The sequence below is a fragment of the Nematostella vectensis genome, chromosome 2 (assembly GCF_932526225.1).
Source record: "Nematostella vectensis chromosome 2, jaNemVect1.1, whole genome shotgun sequence".
NCBI lineage: Eukaryota > Metazoa > Cnidaria > Anthozoa > Actiniaria > Edwardsiidae > Nematostella > Nematostella vectensis.
This window is the reverse complement of record NC_064035.1, coordinates 11,556,584-11,579,678: the sequence shown is the minus strand read 5'-3', so window position 1 is coordinate 11,579,678 and position 23,095 is coordinate 11,556,584. Positions and strand designations below refer to the sequence as shown.

General features: G+C 39.5%; 3 protein-coding genes across 3 annotated transcripts in view; 1 reads left to right on the top strand and 2 right to left on the bottom strand.

The window, feature by feature from the left end:
- Positions 1-1,126: 1,126 nt before the first annotated feature.
- LOC116604296 lies at positions 1,127-8,914 on the bottom strand. Its single transcript, XM_048724198.1, has 7 exons — positions 8,775-8,914; positions 6,569-7,124; positions 5,349-5,535; positions 4,138-4,334; positions 3,606-3,762; positions 3,249-3,397; positions 1,127-2,223 (listed from the first exon to the last, which is right to left on the bottom strand). Exons 2-7 carry the CDS (start codon positions 7,060-7,062, stop codon positions 2,130-2,132), a joined length of 1,278 nt encoding a protein of 425 aa, XP_048580155.1. The 5' UTR covers positions 7,063-7,124; positions 8,775-8,914; the 3' UTR covers positions 1,127-2,129.
- A 917-nt stretch (positions 8,915-9,831) lies between these two features.
- LOC5521126 (BRCA1-associated RING domain protein 1) lies at positions 9,832-16,994 on the top strand. The gene is made up of 12 exons (XM_001640862.3): positions 9,832-10,115; positions 10,220-10,276; positions 10,393-10,577; positions 12,117-12,919; positions 13,312-13,392; positions 13,472-13,647; positions 13,948-14,059; positions 14,151-14,213; positions 14,338-14,401; positions 15,499-15,600; positions 15,921-16,039; positions 16,357-16,994. The coding sequence occupies exons 1-12, from the start codon at positions 10,012-10,014 to the stop codon at positions 16,717-16,719; spliced, it is 2,229 nt and encodes a 742-aa protein (XP_001640912.2). The 5' UTR covers positions 9,832-10,011; the 3' UTR covers positions 16,720-16,994.
- Positions 16,995-17,315: 321 nt separating this feature from the next.
- The window catches only part of LOC5521123 (integrin alpha-6), a 30,942-nt gene continuing 25,162 nt past the window's right edge, over positions 17,316-23,095 (bottom strand). The window contains exons 27-31 of the mRNA XM_032366504.2: positions 22,106-22,261; positions 21,690-21,809; positions 21,049-21,159; positions 19,745-19,870; positions 17,316-19,385 (exon numbers count right to left, since the gene is read on the bottom strand). Coding sequence (XP_032222395.1) covers positions 19,278-19,385; positions 19,745-19,870; positions 21,049-21,159; positions 21,690-21,809; positions 22,106-22,261 — 621 coding nt within the window. The 3' untranslated portion in view covers positions 17,316-19,277. The remainder of the gene's footprint in view (positions 19,386-19,744; positions 19,871-21,048; positions 21,160-21,689; positions 21,810-22,105; positions 22,262-23,095) is intronic.

Below are 23,095 nucleotides of genomic sequence, written 5' to 3'. Positions count from 1 at the left end.
ATGTCGTAATACACTTGTCATATAAAACGTTTACAGGAGAAAATTAATATCGAAGGAGGCACGATTAAGTACACACGGCGACTGAGTCCATAAGATAACCGTGCTTGAAAATTTCTAAAAACACAAACGCAGAACGAAAAAAAGAGAAACCAACTTATATCACCTCCAAATCCTTCGGTTATTCTTACGACCTAGGCCTTTGGCCGCCTTGCGGGTGGTCTTGTTTCTTCTACTATCCGAGCACATGGGCTACCGGCTCCTCGCCCGGAACAACATCAACATCAGCTACCGCTTCTAGATATTAGACTTCAGCCATCTAAATAAAACAGTATTCATAGAAACAAGAAAATGATAATGGTAGACGAGTTAAAACAAAATTAATCAAAACGGTACAACAACGATATAAATTTAGAGCAGACCAAGCATTTACCGTTCACCTCGCTGCAGTTAAGCAATTCGATAATTTATTCATATTCAGTAATCTTATATACTCTGCTCTAATGTATTCAGCGTGATTAGCGAAATATGGGCCCCTCAGTCTTACATTTCTTACTTACGTCTGTGTGAGGGTATGCAGAGGCGCTCGACCCGTTTTATCCTTTCCTGCCACCCGAATCCTGACCGGAGACCCAACTATAAATCACGCCTTCTTACTTTGAATTTACTGCCCCATTCATACTGGCTAGAATGCAAAGAACTGTGTTTCTTCTTTAAAACAATTACCGACGACCATTATCTCTTAGACAAATTTGTCACAGTTAATCGCGGGCGCGCTAGGGCTGCGTCCGCTACATTAAATTTCCGCCCTAATCGCTTCCATATAACACTTTTCAGGGATTCCTATTTTAACTATGAAACAGTCTAACAGAATCTATTAAATCTTCTCTTTCAGTTGAATTTAAAAACAACAAAAACCTCTGTTCGTTTTAATGGGTGCAGGATATTTTATTAGTTTTCAGGGCCGTACCAGGGGGTGAGGCACTGGGGGTACGTCCCCCCAACACAATATTTCAACAAACTGAAATCTGACTTTGACCCCTATCGGGTCCGTACCTGGAAAACAGTGTGCCATAAATGCCGCTCCTTCAGGCTGAAATGCTGTTAGATTAGTCTCTGTGTTTTTGTATTTTATCGATAAGTGCTCAAGTATCCGTAGTGTCGGGGCAGGCCTCGGCGGGACCTCGTGTCCGTTTGCCTTCTCCTCTCTGCACTTATTCTTGTCTGTTATTTTTAATGTATTTTGTTGTTGTATATCTTTATATATAAGCGTGGAGGAAGCCTCTAAATAAATAAAATAAATAAAGGTGGCGCAAACTTCTTAGACGTAAGTGGCTTTTAGAGGGGGCCATCGAATCATTTTTTTGTTTCAATCACCTGCAAAATTTGGCTCCTACGCAGCTAGTAAAAAGTAGCCTGCGAAGCATGTGTCAATTTTCTTCTGATCTTAGAGCTGTTAATGCACATCTCATCACATTTTTTTATAAGAAAGTCTAGCCTACATGCTGAAAACATGCCGTGTCACAGATAACACCAAAGGGTTAGCCACCCTTCCCCCCCCCCCAAAAAAAAAACAGCAACTTATTACATAAGTACATCATTATTTGGCCATGCCGCTCTCTCCGGAGACGCTATTAACAATTAAGCTAGTTTGGCTCTGTTCTAATGTTTAAAAATATAAACTTGAATATAACATTTTACAATAATTAAAAAATAAAAATCTGAACGACCATCAGTATAAAGGAAAGTAAAATTACCATTATCTGATGGAAGAGTTCACTAAATCATTCCCTGCTTTATAATTTTGCTACTAATGGTTTAACCATTAGTCCTTGGAGACCTAGTTTTTAACAAAGAATTACTCCGACCTGTCAAATATCAAAAACTTTTTTTAAAGATTTTTTTCCCAGTCATTCCCTTCAGCACTAAAATGGTCTTGCTTAAAACCCTTTTGAGGGCATTAGAACTAAATCGAACCGATTTACTTTCTTCCTAGATTTCGAACTTGAATTGGTAACATAAATATTTTTCAGTATTATATAATTGCTATAAATTAAATAAATCATTTTAACGTTTTAAAAAAACTGTTAAAAAGGAAAACAAATGAACGATTAATCGTGTGCATTGCTTATTTAAATTACGTGATATCTGCCATCAGCTAAATCACCGTTTTCTGACAATAATTTGTTTTTCTCATCATTTGAATTTGCTGTTTTCTCTGGAGGCCTGTGAAAAAATAAAATAGCAAAATGAGCAATGAAAGGAAAAAATATAAATTAATATATATGAAATCGAATGGAACCATAAAAATATTTTTGTAATAGCTAAAAAATACGTCCATAGTGTAGTTTTGATGTAATGGACATGACATTTCGAAAAAGGCTGATAATTTGCGAGATTTAGGCATACCAAACGGCACACAGGTAAGAATTGGCATTTTCTTCGATGTGCGTTGGATGTTCCCCCTTACTCGAGAGATGTGTCTGTGGAAATTCAAGGGATGTAGCTTGTGCTACATCCGAGGGAGTTGCTTATTTTACACCCGGGGGGGTGGCTTATTCTTTACCCGAGTTGTGATTTTTTTCTATACCGCCGTAGGGTTTGGCTTTTCCTATTGCCGATAGAGGGGTATAGAACAAACAAGTACTCGTATGCTTGCGAAATTTTTAGACGTAAGTGGCTTTTAAAGAGGGCCATCGAATGTTCAAAATTTGTCTCCTACGCAGCTACAGGGATCTGAGACAAGCGCAAGATGTGCAGTAATAAGTAGCCTGCGACGAAGCATGTGTCAATTTTCTCTCTGATCTTAGAGCTCTAAATACACATCTCATCACATTTTTTTTATAAAAAAGTCTAGTCTACACCAAATTTTTAGAACATGCTGAAAACATGCTGCGTCGTGCCGTGTTAACTGGCAGCTAACACCAGGGGTTAGCCACACCCCTTTTTCGAGAGGTATGACTGTGGAAATCCAAGGGGTGTAGCTTATTCTACACCCTAGGGTTATGTGGCTTATTCTACACCCGAAGGGTGTGGGTTATTCTATACCCGAGGGGTGTGGCTTTGTCTATTCCCGAGGGGTGTGGCTTATTCTATACCCGATTCGATAGCAGCTATCAGCAGAGCCTTTTTCTGCAGACACAAACAAATTAGCCGTAAGGTGTGGCTTATTCTATACCGCCGTGGGGTATGGTTAATTCCATACCGCCGTGGGGTATGGTTAATTCTATACCCGAGGGGCATGTACTTACCCTGTGTTGTACAGGTATATGGACGGCACCATGATGAACAGGCCTACAATGTTAAACCACGTAGTGACGCTGACGGCCGGGCCCCAGTGAAAACTGGGCTGCTCTTTAAACAGTGTCCAGAAAAAGAACCCTAGCGGCGTGACAACGGACTGCAACCACAGAGAACAGAGGGCTCAAACAACTAATAGCTAATTTCTCCTTCCTCCTCTTCCACAAAAACCAACAATTTCGATCCTAAGCTGTGGTCAGGTGGTCAGGCATGAGTCGTACGGCGGCTGACTGACTGTATCTTACGAGGGTGATAAACTTAAAAATATATATTTTAGTAATTAATGTATTTTATATATCTTATCTCACTTGCACGATGACAAGGTACGTAGCGCCTTCGTGGTTAATCATGTAGTTAGCGCCAGCGATGTACAGGGCGAATAAAGAGATAAACAGGGCTCCCAAAAGACCAGTTCTAGAAGAACATCCACCCCCGCCAAAGAAGCACTTGATACCAAACACGAGGCTGTGGAAAAAAGAAAATTCTATACCGTATTCCACATATGAAAACGCGCGAACTCTAGACCGTTTACGAATTGAGCAAGTTAGTCCCATATACGAGAGTTTTTAGTAACGTAAGGATGGAATATACGGGACTTATTACTTGTTTGCTAAGGAGGTTTTTGTGTGTGTGTGTGGGGGGGGGGGGGGGGGGGAGGGGAACAGCGAAAATACCGGTATAAATAATGTAAAATGAATGTCTACGCCATTCAGTGTATAAGTATGTCGGTTCGGGGCCCCCACGTAGATCGAACTTCATGTTATCTCTACCGCACCCTCCTTTGAGCGAAGCCAATGAAGGCTATTTATTTCTTAACAAAATGTTACAGTTAGAACTTACTTTTGACCGACATGCGAGATGCTACTGACGTTTCCGAACCCAGGAATGGCGTCAATCCAAAAGCACAGGAGTAGAAATACAAACATGAAGAACTCAACCCAGCACACAGCGTGAATAATATCGGGAGGCTTATCACCATCTGGGGTCTTTGCAGTGAATGCACGTTCCTCCAAAATATTGGCCACAGAAGAACAGACCTGGCGAAGAGAAAGAAACACATAAACATCATTAGTATTAATCTACTCACATACTATCACAAATCCTGCAATTTGATTGGCTCCCGTACTCACTATCTATTGAGCGATAGATAGCGAGTAGCGAAAAAAAACGGCGTTTTTCACAAAAACAACATAAATTTATATTAAAATCGTCAGCTACGCGCCTCGTTGACTATCTATTGACTCATAGAAAACTCGAACTCGTAGTCTAATTGTTAAATAGACGACTCAGATGCCTTGAAATAATCGTAGAAAATATGTTTTCTTTCTAGAAATCCATATGGCACATATGATCCAGACACATTTTTCTTGTAAATATGCCCCTCTTAACAGCTTAAAAAGAACCATAGATTTACATCTTTTTAAACCTCCAGTAATTATGCACGTTTAAACAATCGTGGAAATAGCTCTATACACAAAGAAATCCCCCCCCCCCCAAAAAAAAAAAAGGCAAATAAATAAAAGTTCTGGGCGGGTGAAGTTTCCGCTGTCCTGCGCTTTTTCGTGAAGCTCGTTGTAGGTGGTAAAGCTTATTCGAGGCTGTAACATACTGTGTTCGGGTGAATACGGCTAAAAAAATAATTTCCAGATTTAGACGTTATCTTTACGACGTAGCCTACAGTACGGGTCCTCACCAACGTTAGGTGAAGGAGTTAGTACTTCAGACAGCAATATGGTTAGGGCCGGTTAGGGTTTGGTCTGACACTATATTGCAGGCTACATGAAGTACCAGACCGCAACTCTCGTCGCAGCTGGAAAAAGAGCCTTCGTTCTCGGTTACTGGTTGTTAGACGGTAGAAATTACAGAATCAATCCAAAAGTAATCAAATCACGATTTCACTCTGTAAAATCAATCTAATATAAATTTTGACCGCAATCGTGCAAGTAAAATTTTGATGAGGGGCAAACGCCTAAAGGTCGAACGCGCTTTTTATCTGAGACACCAAAAAACCGCAGAACTCGTTTGTTGTCAAACTCCACCATAATACTTACAAAACCAAGCATAAAACAGAGGGGCCAGAGCACTCCTGCCACGCCTTCTGCACCCCCTTTTGCCTTGCTCTTCACCGGGTCGATGCTTGGGACGATAGACGGAAAAAGGCAGATGAACAGCGAGAGGGACGTTGTTAGAGCGCATATCAGTTTGCGTCGGGTCGGGATCTTTTTCAAGGCAAAATATCTGAGAATCAAAGAAATCTTTATATAAGGGTGCCAAATGGTCATAGCTTTACATGGACAGTTGCTTTGATTTAGGGACCATTTGACATTTAAGGGGTGGGGGGGGGGATGTTTTTGAAAAAAATATCCTGCACGGCCCAAACGGCCGAAAAAATATCCTGCACAAATTGGTGACAGAAAAAAAAAACCTGCATCGATAAAAAAAAGTTTGATTAAAAAAATATAATATAAGTATTTTGCTACCCCAGAATCACAAAACGCTTACATTGTCCGTTTACGTTTCTTCTCTTCTAACATAAGACCTTCGACGTTATCGGAGTCTGATAAAGTTCTTACTTCAGGAAGCAGGCCTGTACCAGGGGGGAGAGGTGCACCCCTTGCCCCCCCACACACACACACACACACAAACACACAATGGGGAAAGTCACATTTTGTAGACAAAACCATAAAAGCATAATTATTTTCCCGACCACTATATGAAGAACTGAATATTGCACCATATTGTTTATATTGAAGAATAAGAATGATCAAAATAAAAAAGAACTATAAGCGATAATAAATTCACTTAAACCCAGACATCAATATAATCTAGTAGTCAGACACGGTGAACTTGGGTGACCTCCTCAATGGAGAAGTCGAATGGCCCCGCTGCTTTTTACGCATGCCGTAAATATTACAACACTATGAAGTCTTCTTTTACCCACAAGACAACAATTCAATTATATAATAAAAAGTACTAGGATTTGGCATTTATGTTTAAAAATGCTTTTACCTTATGAGTCGATGGAGAGACAACGAGTACATACTAGATAACTTGAGGTCCGAATGTTTATGGTTTGAAGTTCATAGGAATCATATGGAAAAAGCATAAAATTTAAAGAATCCTTTACAATAAATGACCCACTTTTTAGCTGCCAAGAGGGTAGGGGGTAGGGGGGGGGGGGCGCCCCTGTGTACGCGCCTGTGTTAGGGCTTGGAAAGTGTTTTCTTTTTGAAGGCAAAATCGTTGTAGAGTGCTGCTTACGTCTCTTTACCTTATGATCAAAGTTGATGGTATCCCAATATTTGTTAATATCGATTGAAGATAAGGTGCGGTCCTTGTGCCACTAGCTGCAAAAGTGATAAAGGTTCCCCCGGCACCAAACATGCACGCCGCCGGCAGTAGATATATCTTGGGTACTCGCCGGAACTTCTGATGATATTCTTGAGGTTGAATTAAAGTGTTGATTAGCTGAGCGCTTCCAAAGATTAGTGCGTAAGCAAAGGATGGTAGAAGTACATAGAAATATTGATCGGCAAACGGTTTGTAATTATCCGATGTGGAATTAGTGCTATTATGAGTGTCGATAGTTGAGTCGATCCACAAAGGCAGAGTAACATTTTGGCCAGTCAGCCCAAGAATCAACACCACAACGAAGAAAATTGTAAAGCAAGAGGATTTTTGCTTTGTCCTTGTTTCCACAAAAAGAGTGTCGGTCTCTAGGAGAGGCTTCTTCTCCTCGTTTGCGGTAGGTAATGTCTTGCTCATGCTTGGAGAATCCCGCGTGTAATCAATGTAATCAGGAGTCGACGAGCACAGACAAGCAAAACCTAGGGGGAAAGGTCAAGGGGATGTTGTTAGTGTCCAGGTCTCGTGATAGCCCGAGTGTTATTTTTCCTATCCAACCACGGGTAACTCAAGCTTGGTCAATGAGTAATTTCAAGCACTATCACAGGTAGCCTAGGCTCTCTGTCAATGAGTAATTTGAACCGACCGGCTCTTTAGAATTCTCTCTATCACTCCCAATAAAGAAATTTCGACTTTGCAGCGAAAAAATGCAGGGAAATGCTGGCCTTTTGTGTGTTTAGAAATTATTCTTCTATGGCATATAGGATTTTGAAGGGAAAACATAGCCTACTAGTAGGCGTTAGCAAAAGGCAAACGCTGGGGGCTCGGCCAAAAATCCTCAACTTCAAGAAATTGGCTTTATAATACACTAGTCAGTTGAAACCCCCACCCCCATGGTCCCGGGAAAGTGTGGGGGGTTTAGAGCACTTCTGAACGAGAATCTGTCCCGAGGGGGTGGGGAAATTGACAGTGTTCTACTCTAAGACTTATCCCCACCGTGGGGGGTTTGGGACAAGTGAATAGTCACCATGTTAGTTTCTGGCTTGAGACTCTTCTGTAGCAAGCAATTCCATGTATCAGCATGTGGCATGCTGCACGGCGACATGTGCAAAAACGAATATTAAAAAAAATAATGCCAGATGAAGATGATTTATTTTTCCATCTTTTTTTGTAACCGGTATCTTCATAGTAATTGGTTCCTCGTGGTGGTAGGTTTAAATGACTAGTGCATAACAACAGATACTTTTTAAGCATATTAGCTAGTTTAAAAGACGCTTTTTTAGGGTGTCGCTGCTATCGCCGTCGGTAGTTGGTCAAGTCAGGAATAGAAATAACGCTAAACCGTGACGCGTAAGAAAAAAAAAATGACCAGAAATCGAAAATTATCAAGCCACTTCAATTCATAGTCCGTCGAATTCCTGAAAATATAGTTCAGCGTCGGAAACGAAATACTTTCGGGGCCGAAATACTTCTAAACAAAAGAAATCACATAGTTTATGCTGGTGCATAACAAAAGATTAACTTGAGTTTATCCTGACGTTTTTTTTTTTTTTTACGAAAAGGCGCTGTTTTTTAGAATCGACTCAAAACGTTTTCGCCGCGAAGCTTGGAGCCTCTGGTACCCAGGGTAGGCTCATTGCGCTCACTAGTATATTTTCCACTTGTTTTTACTGACTTGAGCACCTGGGTACGAGGCAGAATAATAGAAGTCAACGGAGCTTTCCGTGTTTCACAAAACCCCAACGAGGGGTTAGGATAACAATAGCAACAAAAAACCCTGCGATTCATTCATTTTTTAACAAACTGTTTGGAGTTTCAACTAACTAGAAAAATCAAAACTTTTAAAACTCTGTCTTGGTGGGTCTCGGCCATAAATTTATACGGTCACTCTTCTAAGTAGTGATTTTATTTCTCGCTGTGATATTGTCTCGGTCGTGATCTTGTCTTAAAGATAGATTTTAACTCATTCATAAGTTTTTCTCTGGCTTCGGCTCTGCTAGATAAGATCAAAAATCGAAAAACGGAACGAATTTTCATAGTCGAGACCCACATTATTACCCCTCGTCACACATTATTACCCCTCTCTCAAAACATCTCACAGAAAAAACACGAAATAAAGGTTCAAGTCTTACCAGACACCTTGGTTCTGCTACACTGGGGGTTGAACACGTTAAAAGTTTCTTTTTCTTATATCAGCAGATACACACGATGCCATAAAACAACGTGGAACAGACACACCGCTTTTATGCTGATACTATTATGCTAATTAAAAATTGTCTTTAGAGCTATTGTTCAAATGTCGATTTTAATTATGCCGCTTCTCGCCTGAATTCATTATTTTTATATTACTGTCGTTGTCGTATTCACTCGATAGTACGTTATGATTGCTTATGATGTATTTCGAAAATGACCTAAAAGAATGATGGTAGATCCTAGCCATGGCGGAAGAAAAGACTGTTGGGAACAAGGCCAATCAGTGCATAGTCTCTAGTCTACCGCGAAGCCGTCTTTTTATCCCATGGGAGGGATAGACTAATCAGTACCAGAAGACGCCAGCAGACCATAGCCATCCCTGGTTCGACATTGTCCTTGAAAGTTCTCGAAACTGTGCAAGAAACAAAACAAGTAATCAAACGAGCACAAAACGGAAGTTGTTTTGTCTGGGATGTAGCAGGCCTCGAATATGGGGGGAGAGGGGGGGGGGGGGGGGTCCGGGACGATACAGTAACTGATTAAGAAAATAAATAAAAAAAGAGCACAGCTTACGCCCTCACTACTAGTCACTTACAAAAATTGGGGTCCACGTGCCATGCCCCAGTGTTCAATCCCCCGCTACGGCCATGTTGACCATCGCCATGTAAATAATTACTTATGCCTGTGGGTCCCGAATTTCCAACTAATACAAAAAGTTAGCATAATAAAGTACAGGGCTTTCATTAACTTTCAGAGTAGGCGGCGGAGATTGATAAGTAGGGGGTGGAAGTTATTTTCAATACTTTTTTTTTTTAAATTAGCCGGCGCTCGGTGGAAATAAGCCGCCGGGGCCTAATAAAACCCCTGAAGTATACTCAATGCATGCTCGCGCCGCTATGTTGAGCGTTTAATTAACACAACGGCAACTTGCCTGCTTCCCTGCTAGCAGAGCCCTCTTTTCTTTGTATTTTGATCGCGAACGCCATCCCAGCAAAATACAGAGAAAAGAGGACTCTGCTAGCAGGGAAGTATGCAACCCGCTATGCAAGGGACCCGGGCTCCGTAGGGTCCACAGGCCTGGCGGAAAAGTTTGCTTCTGCGCACTGGATAGCGCGGGAAATTTCAAGATGGCGGCTGTTGGAAACCTTGACTTCCAAACGAAATGTGTGTTGTTTTATGGTCTCTGACATCCGCGATTGCGTAAAAAGCAACATGCCTGCTTGGGTAAAAACGTCAATTGCTCTTTGCGACCTCGAGAAGCTATTGACTTGTACTATATGGTGGGTTTTTCGTCACAATTCGTCTTCATGAGAGCAGTGTTGTACGCATTTCGTCTGGTGAAAGAGAACAATTCACACCTCATGCCTCTGTTTTCAAATTCTAGCAATTGCCTGGTGAACGATCCTTGCTCTCTTGAGGCATGTGATCATTTCTTTTGCAGGTAAGGATATCTTATAAGACGTAGATGTACTTCGATGTAATGTAGCTCTCTCCTGCTGTTTCCTATGCTAGAGGGAATGTCTATTCTATAGTGATGTCCGTTTAATTTATCTTTAGGTTGTGTGCACAGAAGATCGTAGGGAATGATTCCAAGTGTCCTGAATGCGGTGCATTCTCCTGGGTCAAAGACTTGAAGACAAACCGGCAATTGGCTAATACTGTTGCCTTGTTTATGACAATGCAATCTGCTGTAAATCACAGCTCACACACATTAGATCCACCCACATGTGCTCAAGGGCTTGGTCAGTATCTACAACTAGCTTAATAGTTTTTACCCCTTTTTTCAATGGCATTTGAATCATCCAAGTGTGTATCATGTCTGTAGCCAACCATGTGCCATTGTGGTGGAGGAGGGTACAAAATGCATGTTGCAGGTTGGCTGCAGGTTGAGTACAAAATGCAGGTCAAGTGATTTTACTGTTTTTTTTTTTCTTTCTCTTTTTTATTCAATTTCTACGGCTCATGCGACCCGTTAAAATGTTGAATACTCAGATTCTTGTTTATTACTGAGCAATCATGTGAACTTTGGAATCACACACCAACCAAACTTGGGTCAAGTACTGCATAACGGTAGATGGACAAGTTAAAAAAGTTATACAGTAGGTGATGACATCACAGATCACGTGACCATGGGAATAATATGAATATCTCGCCAGAAATTTGCTACACATCAACCAAACTTGGGTCAAGTAATGTATAACGGTATAAATATCTCCATTAAAATTGTATAAGAAATTTTCTTCGCTACATGTTCCCCTTTGAAAATGTCCGGATCCGCCCCTGCTGTCTCTATACTAGAAAGTGAACTATTTATTCAAGAGATATAGTCCGCACATTTTGGAGTTAATTCAATCTACTTTTGATGTTCATGGTCATTATTAATAAAAATAATAATCCTAGTCATGCATTTATAATTGAATGGTTTACATCAATAAAGCAAAATGCAGTCGCTTTAATGATAACACCACCCTATAGTACTTGTCTAATATTATCAAATACAATCTTATTATTTAAATACAAACTTGCTCACGCCATCATAATAATTTATACGTTACACATAACTTGACCCAAGTTTGGTTGATGTGCAGCAAATCACTGAGATAATTGTAATTTTCCCACAGTCACGTGATCTGTGACATCATCACAGATAACTTTTTTTTGCTTGTACATCTACCATTATACATTATTTGACCCAAGTTTGGATGATGTGCAGCATATCACTGGCAAGACATTCGTAACGGTCACATGATTGCTTAGTACTAAACGAGAATCTTAGTATTCAATATTTTCACCCCTCACGTGAGCTATAGAAATTGAATGAATTAGAGAAAAAACAAAAGAAAAAAAAAAACACCAGACCTGCATTTTGTACTCAACCTGCATCCGGCCTGCATTTTGTACCCTCTGTTGTGGTGGCAGTTTATCTTAGATAAATAAAGCATAAAAAATAGACCAGCTCACCAATTCTTTGGTAGAAGGGGGGACAGCCTAGCAGGGTTACGTGACCTGTACCCCATTATCAAATGCTGTGACATGAAGGAAAAAGAATGAGTACAGTACTTCAAAGTCTTGTGCTGTACAACAACTTTTTGTTTCTTAAATTTATCAATTATAAAACCTTGAAAGCAAGCCTATTTAGATGAGATGGTCCCTTCCTAGAATTTTATCCAAAAAGATCTACCCCACAAATCGCAAAAAGAAGGTTTATACCCTGGATGTTTTGCCAAAGACAACAAGAAAAGTTTAAACTTATAGAACTGCCATCTGTTTTAATTTTTCAGGGAAAAGAGAGTTTGATGGTAACATTTGGGAAAATACAGAGCAAATGAGCGATGGAATGACTGACACATACATGTTTCCATCCTCCCTTGAAGAAACCAAAAGCACCACTGTAACAAATACTGTTTTAAAAGAGTCGACCCCTGAAAATGATAAACACAGTGTGGTAAGAAATAAAGAGAAAAATAAAGCTGGGAGCAAATTCACAAAAACTTCTAGTATTCTAAACTACCTAACCTTAAAGTGCAAAGATGGACCTGAAGAAAGAGATTATGGAACAAATACTATGTATGACCCATTGGTAATAAGTGAAGAAAGGAGTAGTTCTAAAGATGGAAACCAAAAACTTGAAAGTACCAGTGAGGTTGCCATTAGCCGAAGTAGAAGAGTAACAAAATGTGAATCTTTCACTGTGATTAAACCAAACCAAATACAAATTATGAATAATGAGAAAAAGAGTCAGAGCAGAGGAGAATGTGATGGCATGACTCCAAATAAAACAAGAACAACTACAAAAAGAAAACTTGCAGATGGTCTTACTTCTAAGCAACAGGTTTCACCACAGTCCCAAGATGAAAGACAGACAATGAGAACTCCCAGAGCAGGCAAAAGGTTGAGAACTAATAGTCAAGCAAGGTCTGAGCAACCAGTTACTCCTATTTCTACCCCTAAAAGTTCCAAACATGTTGTGTCTAAAGTGGGGCAGACTCCAAGAACTCCTGCTGGGAGATGTAATGTAGGAGTTTCACCTCTTATAAAGAAAAATAAACGTGGGGAGACTTTATTGCATATTGCAGTTATTAAGGTTTGTTCACATCAGCATTACGGTACAAATTTATTCAAGCTTGATCTTCAAATAGTTAGAAATAAAATAAGAACAAATAAATGCTTAGTTTAGTAAGAGACTCACAATTTCACCCTGGCTATTCTTACTTAATTTGAAGCAGTGCACTTGTGCTTACAGTATTTGAAGGTGGACACTCAAACAACGTATAACTTTAAAACTTTGTTTTTGAGATGCAGCATTATTTATTTTGTATATTTTTCAAGCATTTATGGTACATTGACTCCAATTTATGGTACATTGACTCCAATTGTGATAGTTGTATATAGACGAACAGTGCATTTCACACACACAAAAAAATATTTTAAAATTGTCAAGCTAGTGCATAATATCTGATGTTGTTTTATTTTCAGGGAAATACAGAGGATGTCAGGAGGCTGTTATACGAAGGTGCAGACCCTAACACTAGGGACAATGCCCGCTGGACTCCACTGGTATAGCCAATAATAAGTATTACACAAAACCAATTGAGATTAGCTTGATTCAGTGATTGATTTCTCTTACTTTCTTTAGCATGAAGCCTGCAACCATGGTCATGTTATAATTGCTGAGCTGTTATTGGATCATGGAGCTTTGATTGACACTCCTGGGGGTTTTGATCATGACACCCCTCTTCATGATGCTGTTACCAACAATCAACTTGAAGTTGTAAAATTGCTGGTGTCTAGAGGAGCCCCCTTAAATATCAGGTAATAAGGTATAATGCCCAGATTGTTAGAAGTTAGGCAGTCAATTTAGTTGTGTCAAGTTGCTGTTGAATATTTTGATTATTGAGGCATTTTGCACCAAAAGTATTTATGAATGTATTTGTAGGAATAAGAAAAAAATAAGCTCATTGTTTAAAGTATAATATTTATGCACCAAAGCTTATCTGTGAAACCATGTACAGCATTCTTTTCTGTGCTACTAAAATCAAAACAAACATATTCATGTACCGTACTTACTCTACCTTGGTTTGTTGTTAAATCACAAAATGTATTTGGTCTCAGGAATAAACAGGGCTTGTTACCCTATGATTATGCCAGAACTGATGCTATGCAATCCATATTAAAAGAATCCTGCAAGAAGAATAACACAGTTGGGCAATTAACACATACATTGGTAGGGGATTACTACATTACATCCTGAATTTTGTTTACTACTTTGATTTTTTTCTCTATATATAAACTTACCAATTAAATGTGTTGTTCAGCCTCAAGTTTCAAGTGAAGGGCCAAAAGTACTTCTTTCTACTGGACTTAGCACCAGTGAAAAGGTACCTGTACTTTAAACAAAGCTTTGAGGTCACTTGGTAGCTAAACCCATATTATCCTTGTATACCTTCTAAATTCTTTATGAAAGATTATATGATGGATTTTGAATTGAGTATTGTTTTGTAGGATATCCTTCAGAAGTGTGCAATCAAACTTGGAGGGGAGGTTGTTGATGAGTTCTCTACCAAAGGTAATACTGTATTTCCTAATCTGTGTGATTTTTTTTTTCACACAGAGTCCATTAAACTTTGAACAGTATTGATTTTTATGGGTTCTTACCAATTTCATGCTACTCCACCACAGAGCTTCCTAAATTTATGATTTAGGAAGCTCTGTGTAGTTGTGTCTCTTATGTAGTTGTTAAAGTGCAATAGTCAAGCCAGAATAAAAGAGCACAAAGACATTCAGTGTACTAGTACTAAATAAACAAAATAGTATTTCAAGGGTTTTTGAAAACCACTCTATTGGATATATTATAGTTAACCTTCCAATTCTCCGTAATTAAGAGGTAGTCTCAAGATTTTGTACCTCTTTTCCCGCTTTTTTCCATAGAAAAAACAATACAGTACTTGGCCTATTTCCTAAAAGTTATTAAAAAAACCCTTTGTTTAGCACCATTCTTTCCTTATTTAAAGGCTGTCTGTAATAAGGGTATACTCTACTACCCGTCCCTTCACAAAAAAATTCTCAAGCCATGAGATTTTCTGGTGTTGGCAGGCATGTAATACTGTACAGTAAAAACCTGCGTGTAAGAATCTAGTGATTTAAGAACCTTTGGCAGAAATTTTGGATTTTATTACCCCAAAATATATGAACCTACTAAGCCTAAAAATTCAAAAGGTTCTTATATAGGGCTTTAAGATATAAATTTGCTAAGCATTTTGCTGTTCCATTAAGATAAGATTACATACTGTATACAACATAAATACAGTAGGATATCTCTATAGCAAAATGGCTATGTACATAATCAGTCACACTTCCGTAATTATGAATCCACTATTGATTCAGCAAAAAATTTAGAACCTAATAAGAACTCATTTTGCTTTAATTCTTAGTAAGCACCCCAAAAAATAAGAACCTGTTTTGCCATGTTGGTTTTTCTGTACTACATACTGTACAATAAACACTCAAATTTGGACAATTTTAACGCCAAATGCATTTGTATGTGGTGACAAGAATATTCTATAATATTACTGAACACCTCACAAGGTGTATACTGAATCTGTGCAGTGAAAATAACTGCATTGAGTAACATGTTTAGTGACATATCTTTTTGTTCTACTGTAGTTACACATATCATCACTTGTGCCAATGAGAATAGAGTATGCGCACGCACTCTAAAATACCTGAGTGGGGTGTTGTGCGGAAAATGGATCGTCACGTTTGATTGTGAGTTTGACTTAAAGTTTGGTTCCATTGAGTTAATATTTGCTTTTCAAAGCAATCAAAGCTGATATATCTTGTGGAAGTTTTGAAATTCATATGCATTGCCGTGTTAAAAAAAAAAAAACTTCACTTGGGTTAATAAGTTGTTAAATTGTTTTAGACTTAATTTACTATGCCCAACCATTAAGCTTTTGATAAATGAATTTTAAAATCAGATTGTGGCTGAACGAGAATAATGTAAAAAAAAGGAGAGGCGGGGGGAGGCAGAGAAGTTTATAAAGGTTTAAAGGTTAATCTGATCATATCCTGCTACTATTTCTTAGGGATCTCGAAGAGCATCAGATGCGGAGATTGGGAGAATGAAGAGCAGTTTGAAGTTAAAGGAACAGCTGATGCTCAGCTTGGGACTCCAAGAATTGCTCGGATCAATGCAATAAAATGTGTATGTATTCTTCTACCTGTTGTACCAGTTTTTTTCAATGCTTAATCCAGGAATTTGTAAAGGGTACAGTAGCTCATATTATGAACACAAAATAAAAGTCTCCAAGCCCTGATATTGTTTGCCCATGAGGGATAATTTTTTTTAACCATGAAACCCAATCAATTTGGACAAAGGTAAGAAAAGTTAATGTAGTGATAGAATTGAAGTCTCTGAAAGGTGTCATTTTCAAAGGTATGATACAATACTTATTGCAGATAATGATTTGTTGTCATATGTTTTGGGACATCTTTATTGAGAAATTTGTGGATTGTTTTTAGGTGCCTGGGTTATTTGAAGGGTGCAGTTTCTATGTCCATGGAACCTATGATCCTGCAGTTCCAAGTAAGGAAGAAATAACACAACTGATTAAGTATGGTGGTGGAAAAGTCTTGTCACGCGAGCCTAGGGCAGATGACTTGGAGCCAAGCATAATGGGCAAGGATACAAACACCCCTTTTCCCACGGTTGCTTACCATGCAAGACCCAACTCCAATCAGTATTGGTGCACTAACTACATCATATTTGATCCATTGTGTGAGAAACAGCCCAAGCATATATTTAGCCGACATGTGTCCACAGCCCCCTTTACCTGGTTGCTAGATTGTATTTCACATTACCAGATCCTGGATGTTGAAAAATGATTATCAGGAATACGATACAAAATGCAAAGTTAACTCTCTTGTAGTTGGACAACCAATATGCATATTGGTACAGTTCACATTCATAAAGGTAAACATCCAGGCTTGATTATTGTACTGTATGTGTCTGCTTACTTAGAGTAATATGTAAGAACAGATGTCAATTGGTATTTGCAAAGGTCACTAAGAGCTTTATGAGGGCAGGTTTCTAAATGATCAGAATAACAGGGGTGGATACAGGGGAGGTGTATTGGGTGGTTATTCACCCCCTTTTTGAGTAAAAAAAAAAAAAATAAAAAGTCACTGTTTGCAGAAAACAAATGTCTGATGGGAGGTACTGTACCTTCTTGCTTCCTTGACTTTGCTGATGCGACAAATCCAATTTAGGGTGAAGTATTATTAGATCTTTGTGACCTAACAAAAACCACTATATCAATTATAAGACGTCTACCTGGCCATTATCCACCCCCCATTTTTAAATCCTGGCTCCGCCCCTGGTATAATCCTAACTCAGTGTGGTGCACTTGAGCAGTATAGTACCCCCTTCCTTTTGTACCATTTACTTACTAATTCAGTAAAAATAAAAACAAATCACAAGATTGAAAAACTTATTTTTATTACAAACTAGTTGATGGCCTTTCAAGCTTTAATACAAACATTAATACAAACATTTGGCGTAGTCATGTATAGTATTTCATTCCCTAAGAATCTTTTCAATTTGTATGATAACAGAGAACAAAAAACAGAACTATAGAGTATGCCTTTATTTTAGTTGGTATACCAAGTGTGAAGGTCTAATTTAGTTTTCTTTTGTAAAATAGTGTACTGAAATTGACATTTAATATTTGCTGAAGCACTGCTTACCTTATGCTGTATTTATGCTATATCATTTTATCTTAATTACTCAGTTTTTGTTTCATACTAAGCACAAAAATGCCTCTTTAAAAGCAAATACAATTTTTAGCTATGTAAAACATTACCATAGTCGCTGTTGGTTTAAATAGTGTACAGTAGGAGTCGACTTGGAGTATGTAGTGTGGGGAATTTTGCTATTTTAATAAAATCCCTAATTGTTTTTATAAAGATGTGGAGCAAGAATATAAAGCTGGTATACATCGTTCCACAAATTTAAGGAGAGTAAAGAAAATCAAGTGAATTAAATCATGATCACGGCTGAGCCTTAGAAATTGACTAAGCATATTTATAGATGTATAACACTTGAGTAACGCCTCAAAAATATCATTTAAACTCAACTTATTGCTGTTTTGAACCATTAAACCATGAAAGACTGTGGGCAGGATAAGAAATGGGGGAGGGTGCAGCGTTTGTCCATTTCCCATACCTTTCCCTTATATCAAGCAATCAACATAAATCAATTCAATTATGCTTACCACGACCTTACACAAAACAGGATCTTTTACTGTATTTAATTAATAATTTAGTTTACCATTCCCTACACAGGCCCGTAGCCAGGGGGAGGGGGGTTCAGAAGAACCACCCCACTTGACTGGTAGGTCGCTCTGATGAAAAAAAATTGGGTACCACTTCGAGCTAGGGCAAGCTACTTAATAAGAGAAAATGGTCTGCTAAATGGGTAAACGAACCCCCCCCCCCCCCCCCCAACTCAAAATCCTGGCTACGGGCCTGCCTACGCTAGTTAGCTCTGATCTAGGTGGGAGAGGAGGAATTATGGCATCCTAACACCCCTGGATAAGGGCCTGAACTACAGTAATCCAGGCTTGAAATCATCATGAAATCATGGCTGTAAAAATATATGTACACCTTTTCTAAGAAAATATTATTATTCTAGTTTATAGCATATGTGCATTTCGCACCTTGGGAATATCACAAGTAAAGCAAAAAATTTATCAAGTCTTTAGCACATGGCTGAACAAATTGCCTAATTTGGGTGGTACACCAGCTGTAGCCAGGGGAGTTGTTAAACCATTTGAGGACAGATCTTGACTTAGACTACAGGTTACTGGAACAATTACTCAAAGCAGTATTTAAACATTCTTTGGGCGAGACAGGTATGCTACAAAGTCTTCATAAGAATTTGTTTTTGTTTAAAAATTATATCTCATGAGCCTATACAATCTGTTTTTCTTGTGCTTATACTAGCATGGTAACACTCATGAGATAGTACTTTAGTAATTCATAATTGTAAAAATGCAGATTCTAAAAACCGGTCTTGTTGCCAATGAATACCCTAGCACCTGGATGTCAACTCATGGTTAGTGCCCTCTGGATCCAATTTATAACCTGCATGCTGTGGCACCTGTAGTAATCAGCTTCTTGAACTCTGATAACAGTCCTGATAGACCGAAGTGCTGCTGTATCCCAGGCTCCATTTCCGGCAAGGCCTTAATCACCCTACTAACAGGGACACTAATTGGGGAAGTGATAATGGGCTAACACATAAATCCACAGACTACTGAGCCTCTGTTAACTCTGTCCATTGACTGTAAATCCAGCATGTCTCCTCACAGTGTCTTTATGTTAGTTGCACAAGTTCTGATGAGCAGAAATTGTAATGTGATAAAAATATTATGATCAAAATATTAGGAATCCGAATTTGCATTCTTCTCTTTCTTCTCAGCTGCAAGTATGGCTTCCATTTCAGCTTCAGTAATATTCCCATCGAACTTCTTGCGCTTGAAGAACCCAAGCTGTGGAATAAAATAGATAGTGAGTATGAAATACCAAAAAAGGATTCCTGTCTAGACAGCACAAAAAAAGCGATATTGATAATCAGAGTTAATGTGAAGAATGTGGATAATCCTGCACAGTGTGTTGTAAGAAAGGGCAATATTTTTTATGAAGTTGGTGTCATAACGAGAAAGGGTCACACTCATACCCAGTCGCCAAAATGAGAAGAAACTAAGAAGGTAGACCACAGGCAACCCGCACGGCAGAGCGCGCCTAATTAATCGCCACAGGCAACCCGCGCATTAATTATGTTTCCCTTCTTCTCATTTTGGCGACTGGGTACGAGTCTGAGAAAGGGTCGTGTCAAGACCCCACCCACCTTCCACAGTATTAGGATTACGATCACCAGAGCAAGTATTGCCCCCACTACGGCAACAGGGATGACCCAGCTTGCCAACTTGTCTGACTTGCGTGGAGGAAAGTCTGGATTGAACTGAGTCTTGACCTAATCGTCACAAACACAACTCGTCAGGTATATGGGCACGAAGTCATGGAAAAAAAGTCAGCCCTAGAAAAGTGGGGTGTTCGTGTTCGGCGAGAGTGAGTTGTACGAAAATGCTTTATTCATTACAAGCTTGCTGGACGATGATCACACTTTACTTGATTTGAATAGCATTTTTTATACTATAAATCTAACATCCTTGCCCAAATCGGTTTAGGGCGGTTAAGGGCTCTATCAACGATATTGATTCCCTGCTAGCAGAGGCCTCTTTTCTCTGTATTTCGCTGGGCTGGAGTTCGCGAGGAAAAGATACCTCTGCCATGGGTCGCAAGTTCGTTTGATCAAACCGCCGTCCACGATCGTGGACGAGATCCAGAGCGCATGCTCCGTTCATTAATTACTGGCCACTATTTGAGCCCACAATGACTAGCGCATGCATGAAACGTATATCTGCTGCCGGATAATAAGCTCGCATTCGAAACGGCGTCCTCCGTAGAAATATCACGCGACGAATTATAAAAAGAAGCCATTCAATGCCTTATCTTCATTCAGAATTTTCTCTCTTTTGACAAACGAGTCAATCTTCCGTTTACAGGTTTTGCATATTCTTCTGGGAATAGCTGATCTAATTTTACCAAAAAGTTTTGTAACATTTTCTTCGAATCCAACTGTGCGATATTTACATCGAAGAAACTCGCCTGCCCAGATGTCTTGAAATTAATCCCACAAACAAGACAAAACTCGTCTTTGCTGCGTTTGTTGTTCAATCTTTTTAGTGACGTTTTAGGTGATTGAAATCGAACAGTTGTTTTTTTTTTTTTCGAGAACTAACCGGAGTTTGATTCATGATTTCCGACTAAACCCATGCAAAGCATATTGACAGCTTTCGCGCGATGGTACGGGTTTTGGCACGTCGGTCGCATATTACCGCTCACGCATGCGCAACAGAAACAGTCTCGACCCATGGCAGAGGTATCTTTTCCTCGCGAACTCCAGCCCAGCGAAATACAGAGAAAAGAAGCCTCTGCTAGCAGGGAACGATATTGAGTGAAATCGCGAAAATAAAGAGTCGCAATATATCGGCATTACAAAATCAGTAACATTTAAAAAGGTACTATTTTGTTCATCTCCTGTATTTATTGTTATTTTCCTTAAGTGTAATTAGGTACTATTTTATTTACTTCTGCATTGTTATTTTCCTTGTTGAGCTCCCTGACGAAGGTGACAGCTGCGCGGAGACTGGCCCTAGAAACAACCGTCACCTCCGACGACTTGTCTGTATTATAATAATCCTACAACACAGTAGACAGAATAAATAATTAACCTTCAACAATATATAAAATAGTTAACAATCCTACAACGAAATAGACAGAAAGAATAATAATCCTACAACAATAGATAAAATGGTTAATAATCCTACAACGCAATAGACAGAATGAATAATAATTCTACAACACAATAGACAGAATGAAGTATAAGTGCTATTGATGGGATTCGAAAAAAGGGCCAAGTCTATTGCAGACAAACAAAACTGTGAAATTCATGGTTCTTTGTTAGGTCTTTTTGAACTTTAAAATTGCAAGTGATGGAGCTTATATTTTCGCGCTACATGCTGGGTTTGCTTTGCACGAATTGGATAAAAAGCATGCTATAAAAAATACTTTTAATTTGAAACTGCAGTTATTAATCAAAACGGCCTAGTGCGCGGGAGCAAATGCAGGCGAGGAGTATAGAAAATGACAAAGGCGACTTTAACTCGCAAAATCGTTTACTGAAATCAAGCCTGTTAGGCCTTGTCAAAAAAAATCCATTGATGCTGTACCTCTATAAGAGTAGCGGCCCAGATCCGGGAGCGTACAACAAAAGACACTTCATTGCCCTTGGCGAAGCGCTTGATAAGGCATCTGATTGGCGTGCACCTGGCCGTGCCAGTCTCGCAGTCCTGGGGAAGAGTTTCATTAGTAACAATCACGCAGGGGCGGGGGGCATAAAGTGTAACCGGAGTTGACGGGCAGCGCCATCATTTTCATGTGGGCCACGCTCGAAAAGGAACTATCATTATACTATTTCAAGGAAAATAGGATGTGTTGAGGAAATGTTTGGCAAATATTTCACCCCAAATTTTCACAACATCCGCCAGCATCTCCCAACTTGGTGTACAAATAACGCTAGCATTGCCGGGTCATCTTTTTGATCCTGCAAAGTGTGCACTGTTTGTTTGCATGGGAGTAGACATACCAGTTTAACACTAGACCCTCTCTCGTCTGCGGTTGCTCGTTTGGTCTTGATGCTGGTTTCCTCTTCCACTGCTCGCCTCACTCGTGTAGTGCGGGTCGATTCACTACTTGATTGCCGTGAAGTGACGTTACGTGCAGGAGATGATTTGGGCTTCACCTAGAAATAGCAATATGTTAGTATTACGCTTGTGTTCCATTATCTAACTTTAACGCAGGTTTCATAATTTGATACATTTCGTTGCTCCCTACCGGATATATAGACTAGTGATGTGCTGACTTAACGTGGCTACTATAGACTAGTGGAGTTGGACTAGTGCTGTACCGACTTGACCTGGCTACTATAGACTAGTGCTGTACTGACTTGACCTGGCTACTATAGACTAGTGCTGTACTGACTTGACCTGGCTACTATAGACTAGTGCTATACTGACTTGACCTGGCTACTATAGACTATTGCTGTACTGACTTGACCTGGCTACTATAGACTAGTGCTGTAATGACTTGACCTGGCTACTATGGACTACTGCTGTACTGACTTGACCTGGCTACTATGGACTACTGCTGTACTGACTTGACCTGGCTACTATAGACTAGTGCTGTACTGACTTGACATAGCTGCTATAGACTACTGCTGTACTGACTTGACGTGGCTACTATAGACTATTGCTGTACTGACTTGACCTGGCTACTATAGACTATTGCTGTACTGACTTGACCTGGCTACTATAGACTAGTGCTATACTGACTTGACCTGGCTACTATGGACTAGTGCTGTACTGACTTGACCTGGCTACTATGGACTAGTGCTGTACTGACTTGACCTGGCTACTATAGACTAGTGCTGTACTGACTTGACCTGGCTACTATAGACTAGTGCTATACTGACTTGACCTGGCTACTATGGACTAGTGCTGTACTGACTTGACCTGGCTACTATGGACTATTGCTGTACTGACTTGGCCTGGCTACTATAGACTAGTGCTGTACTGAC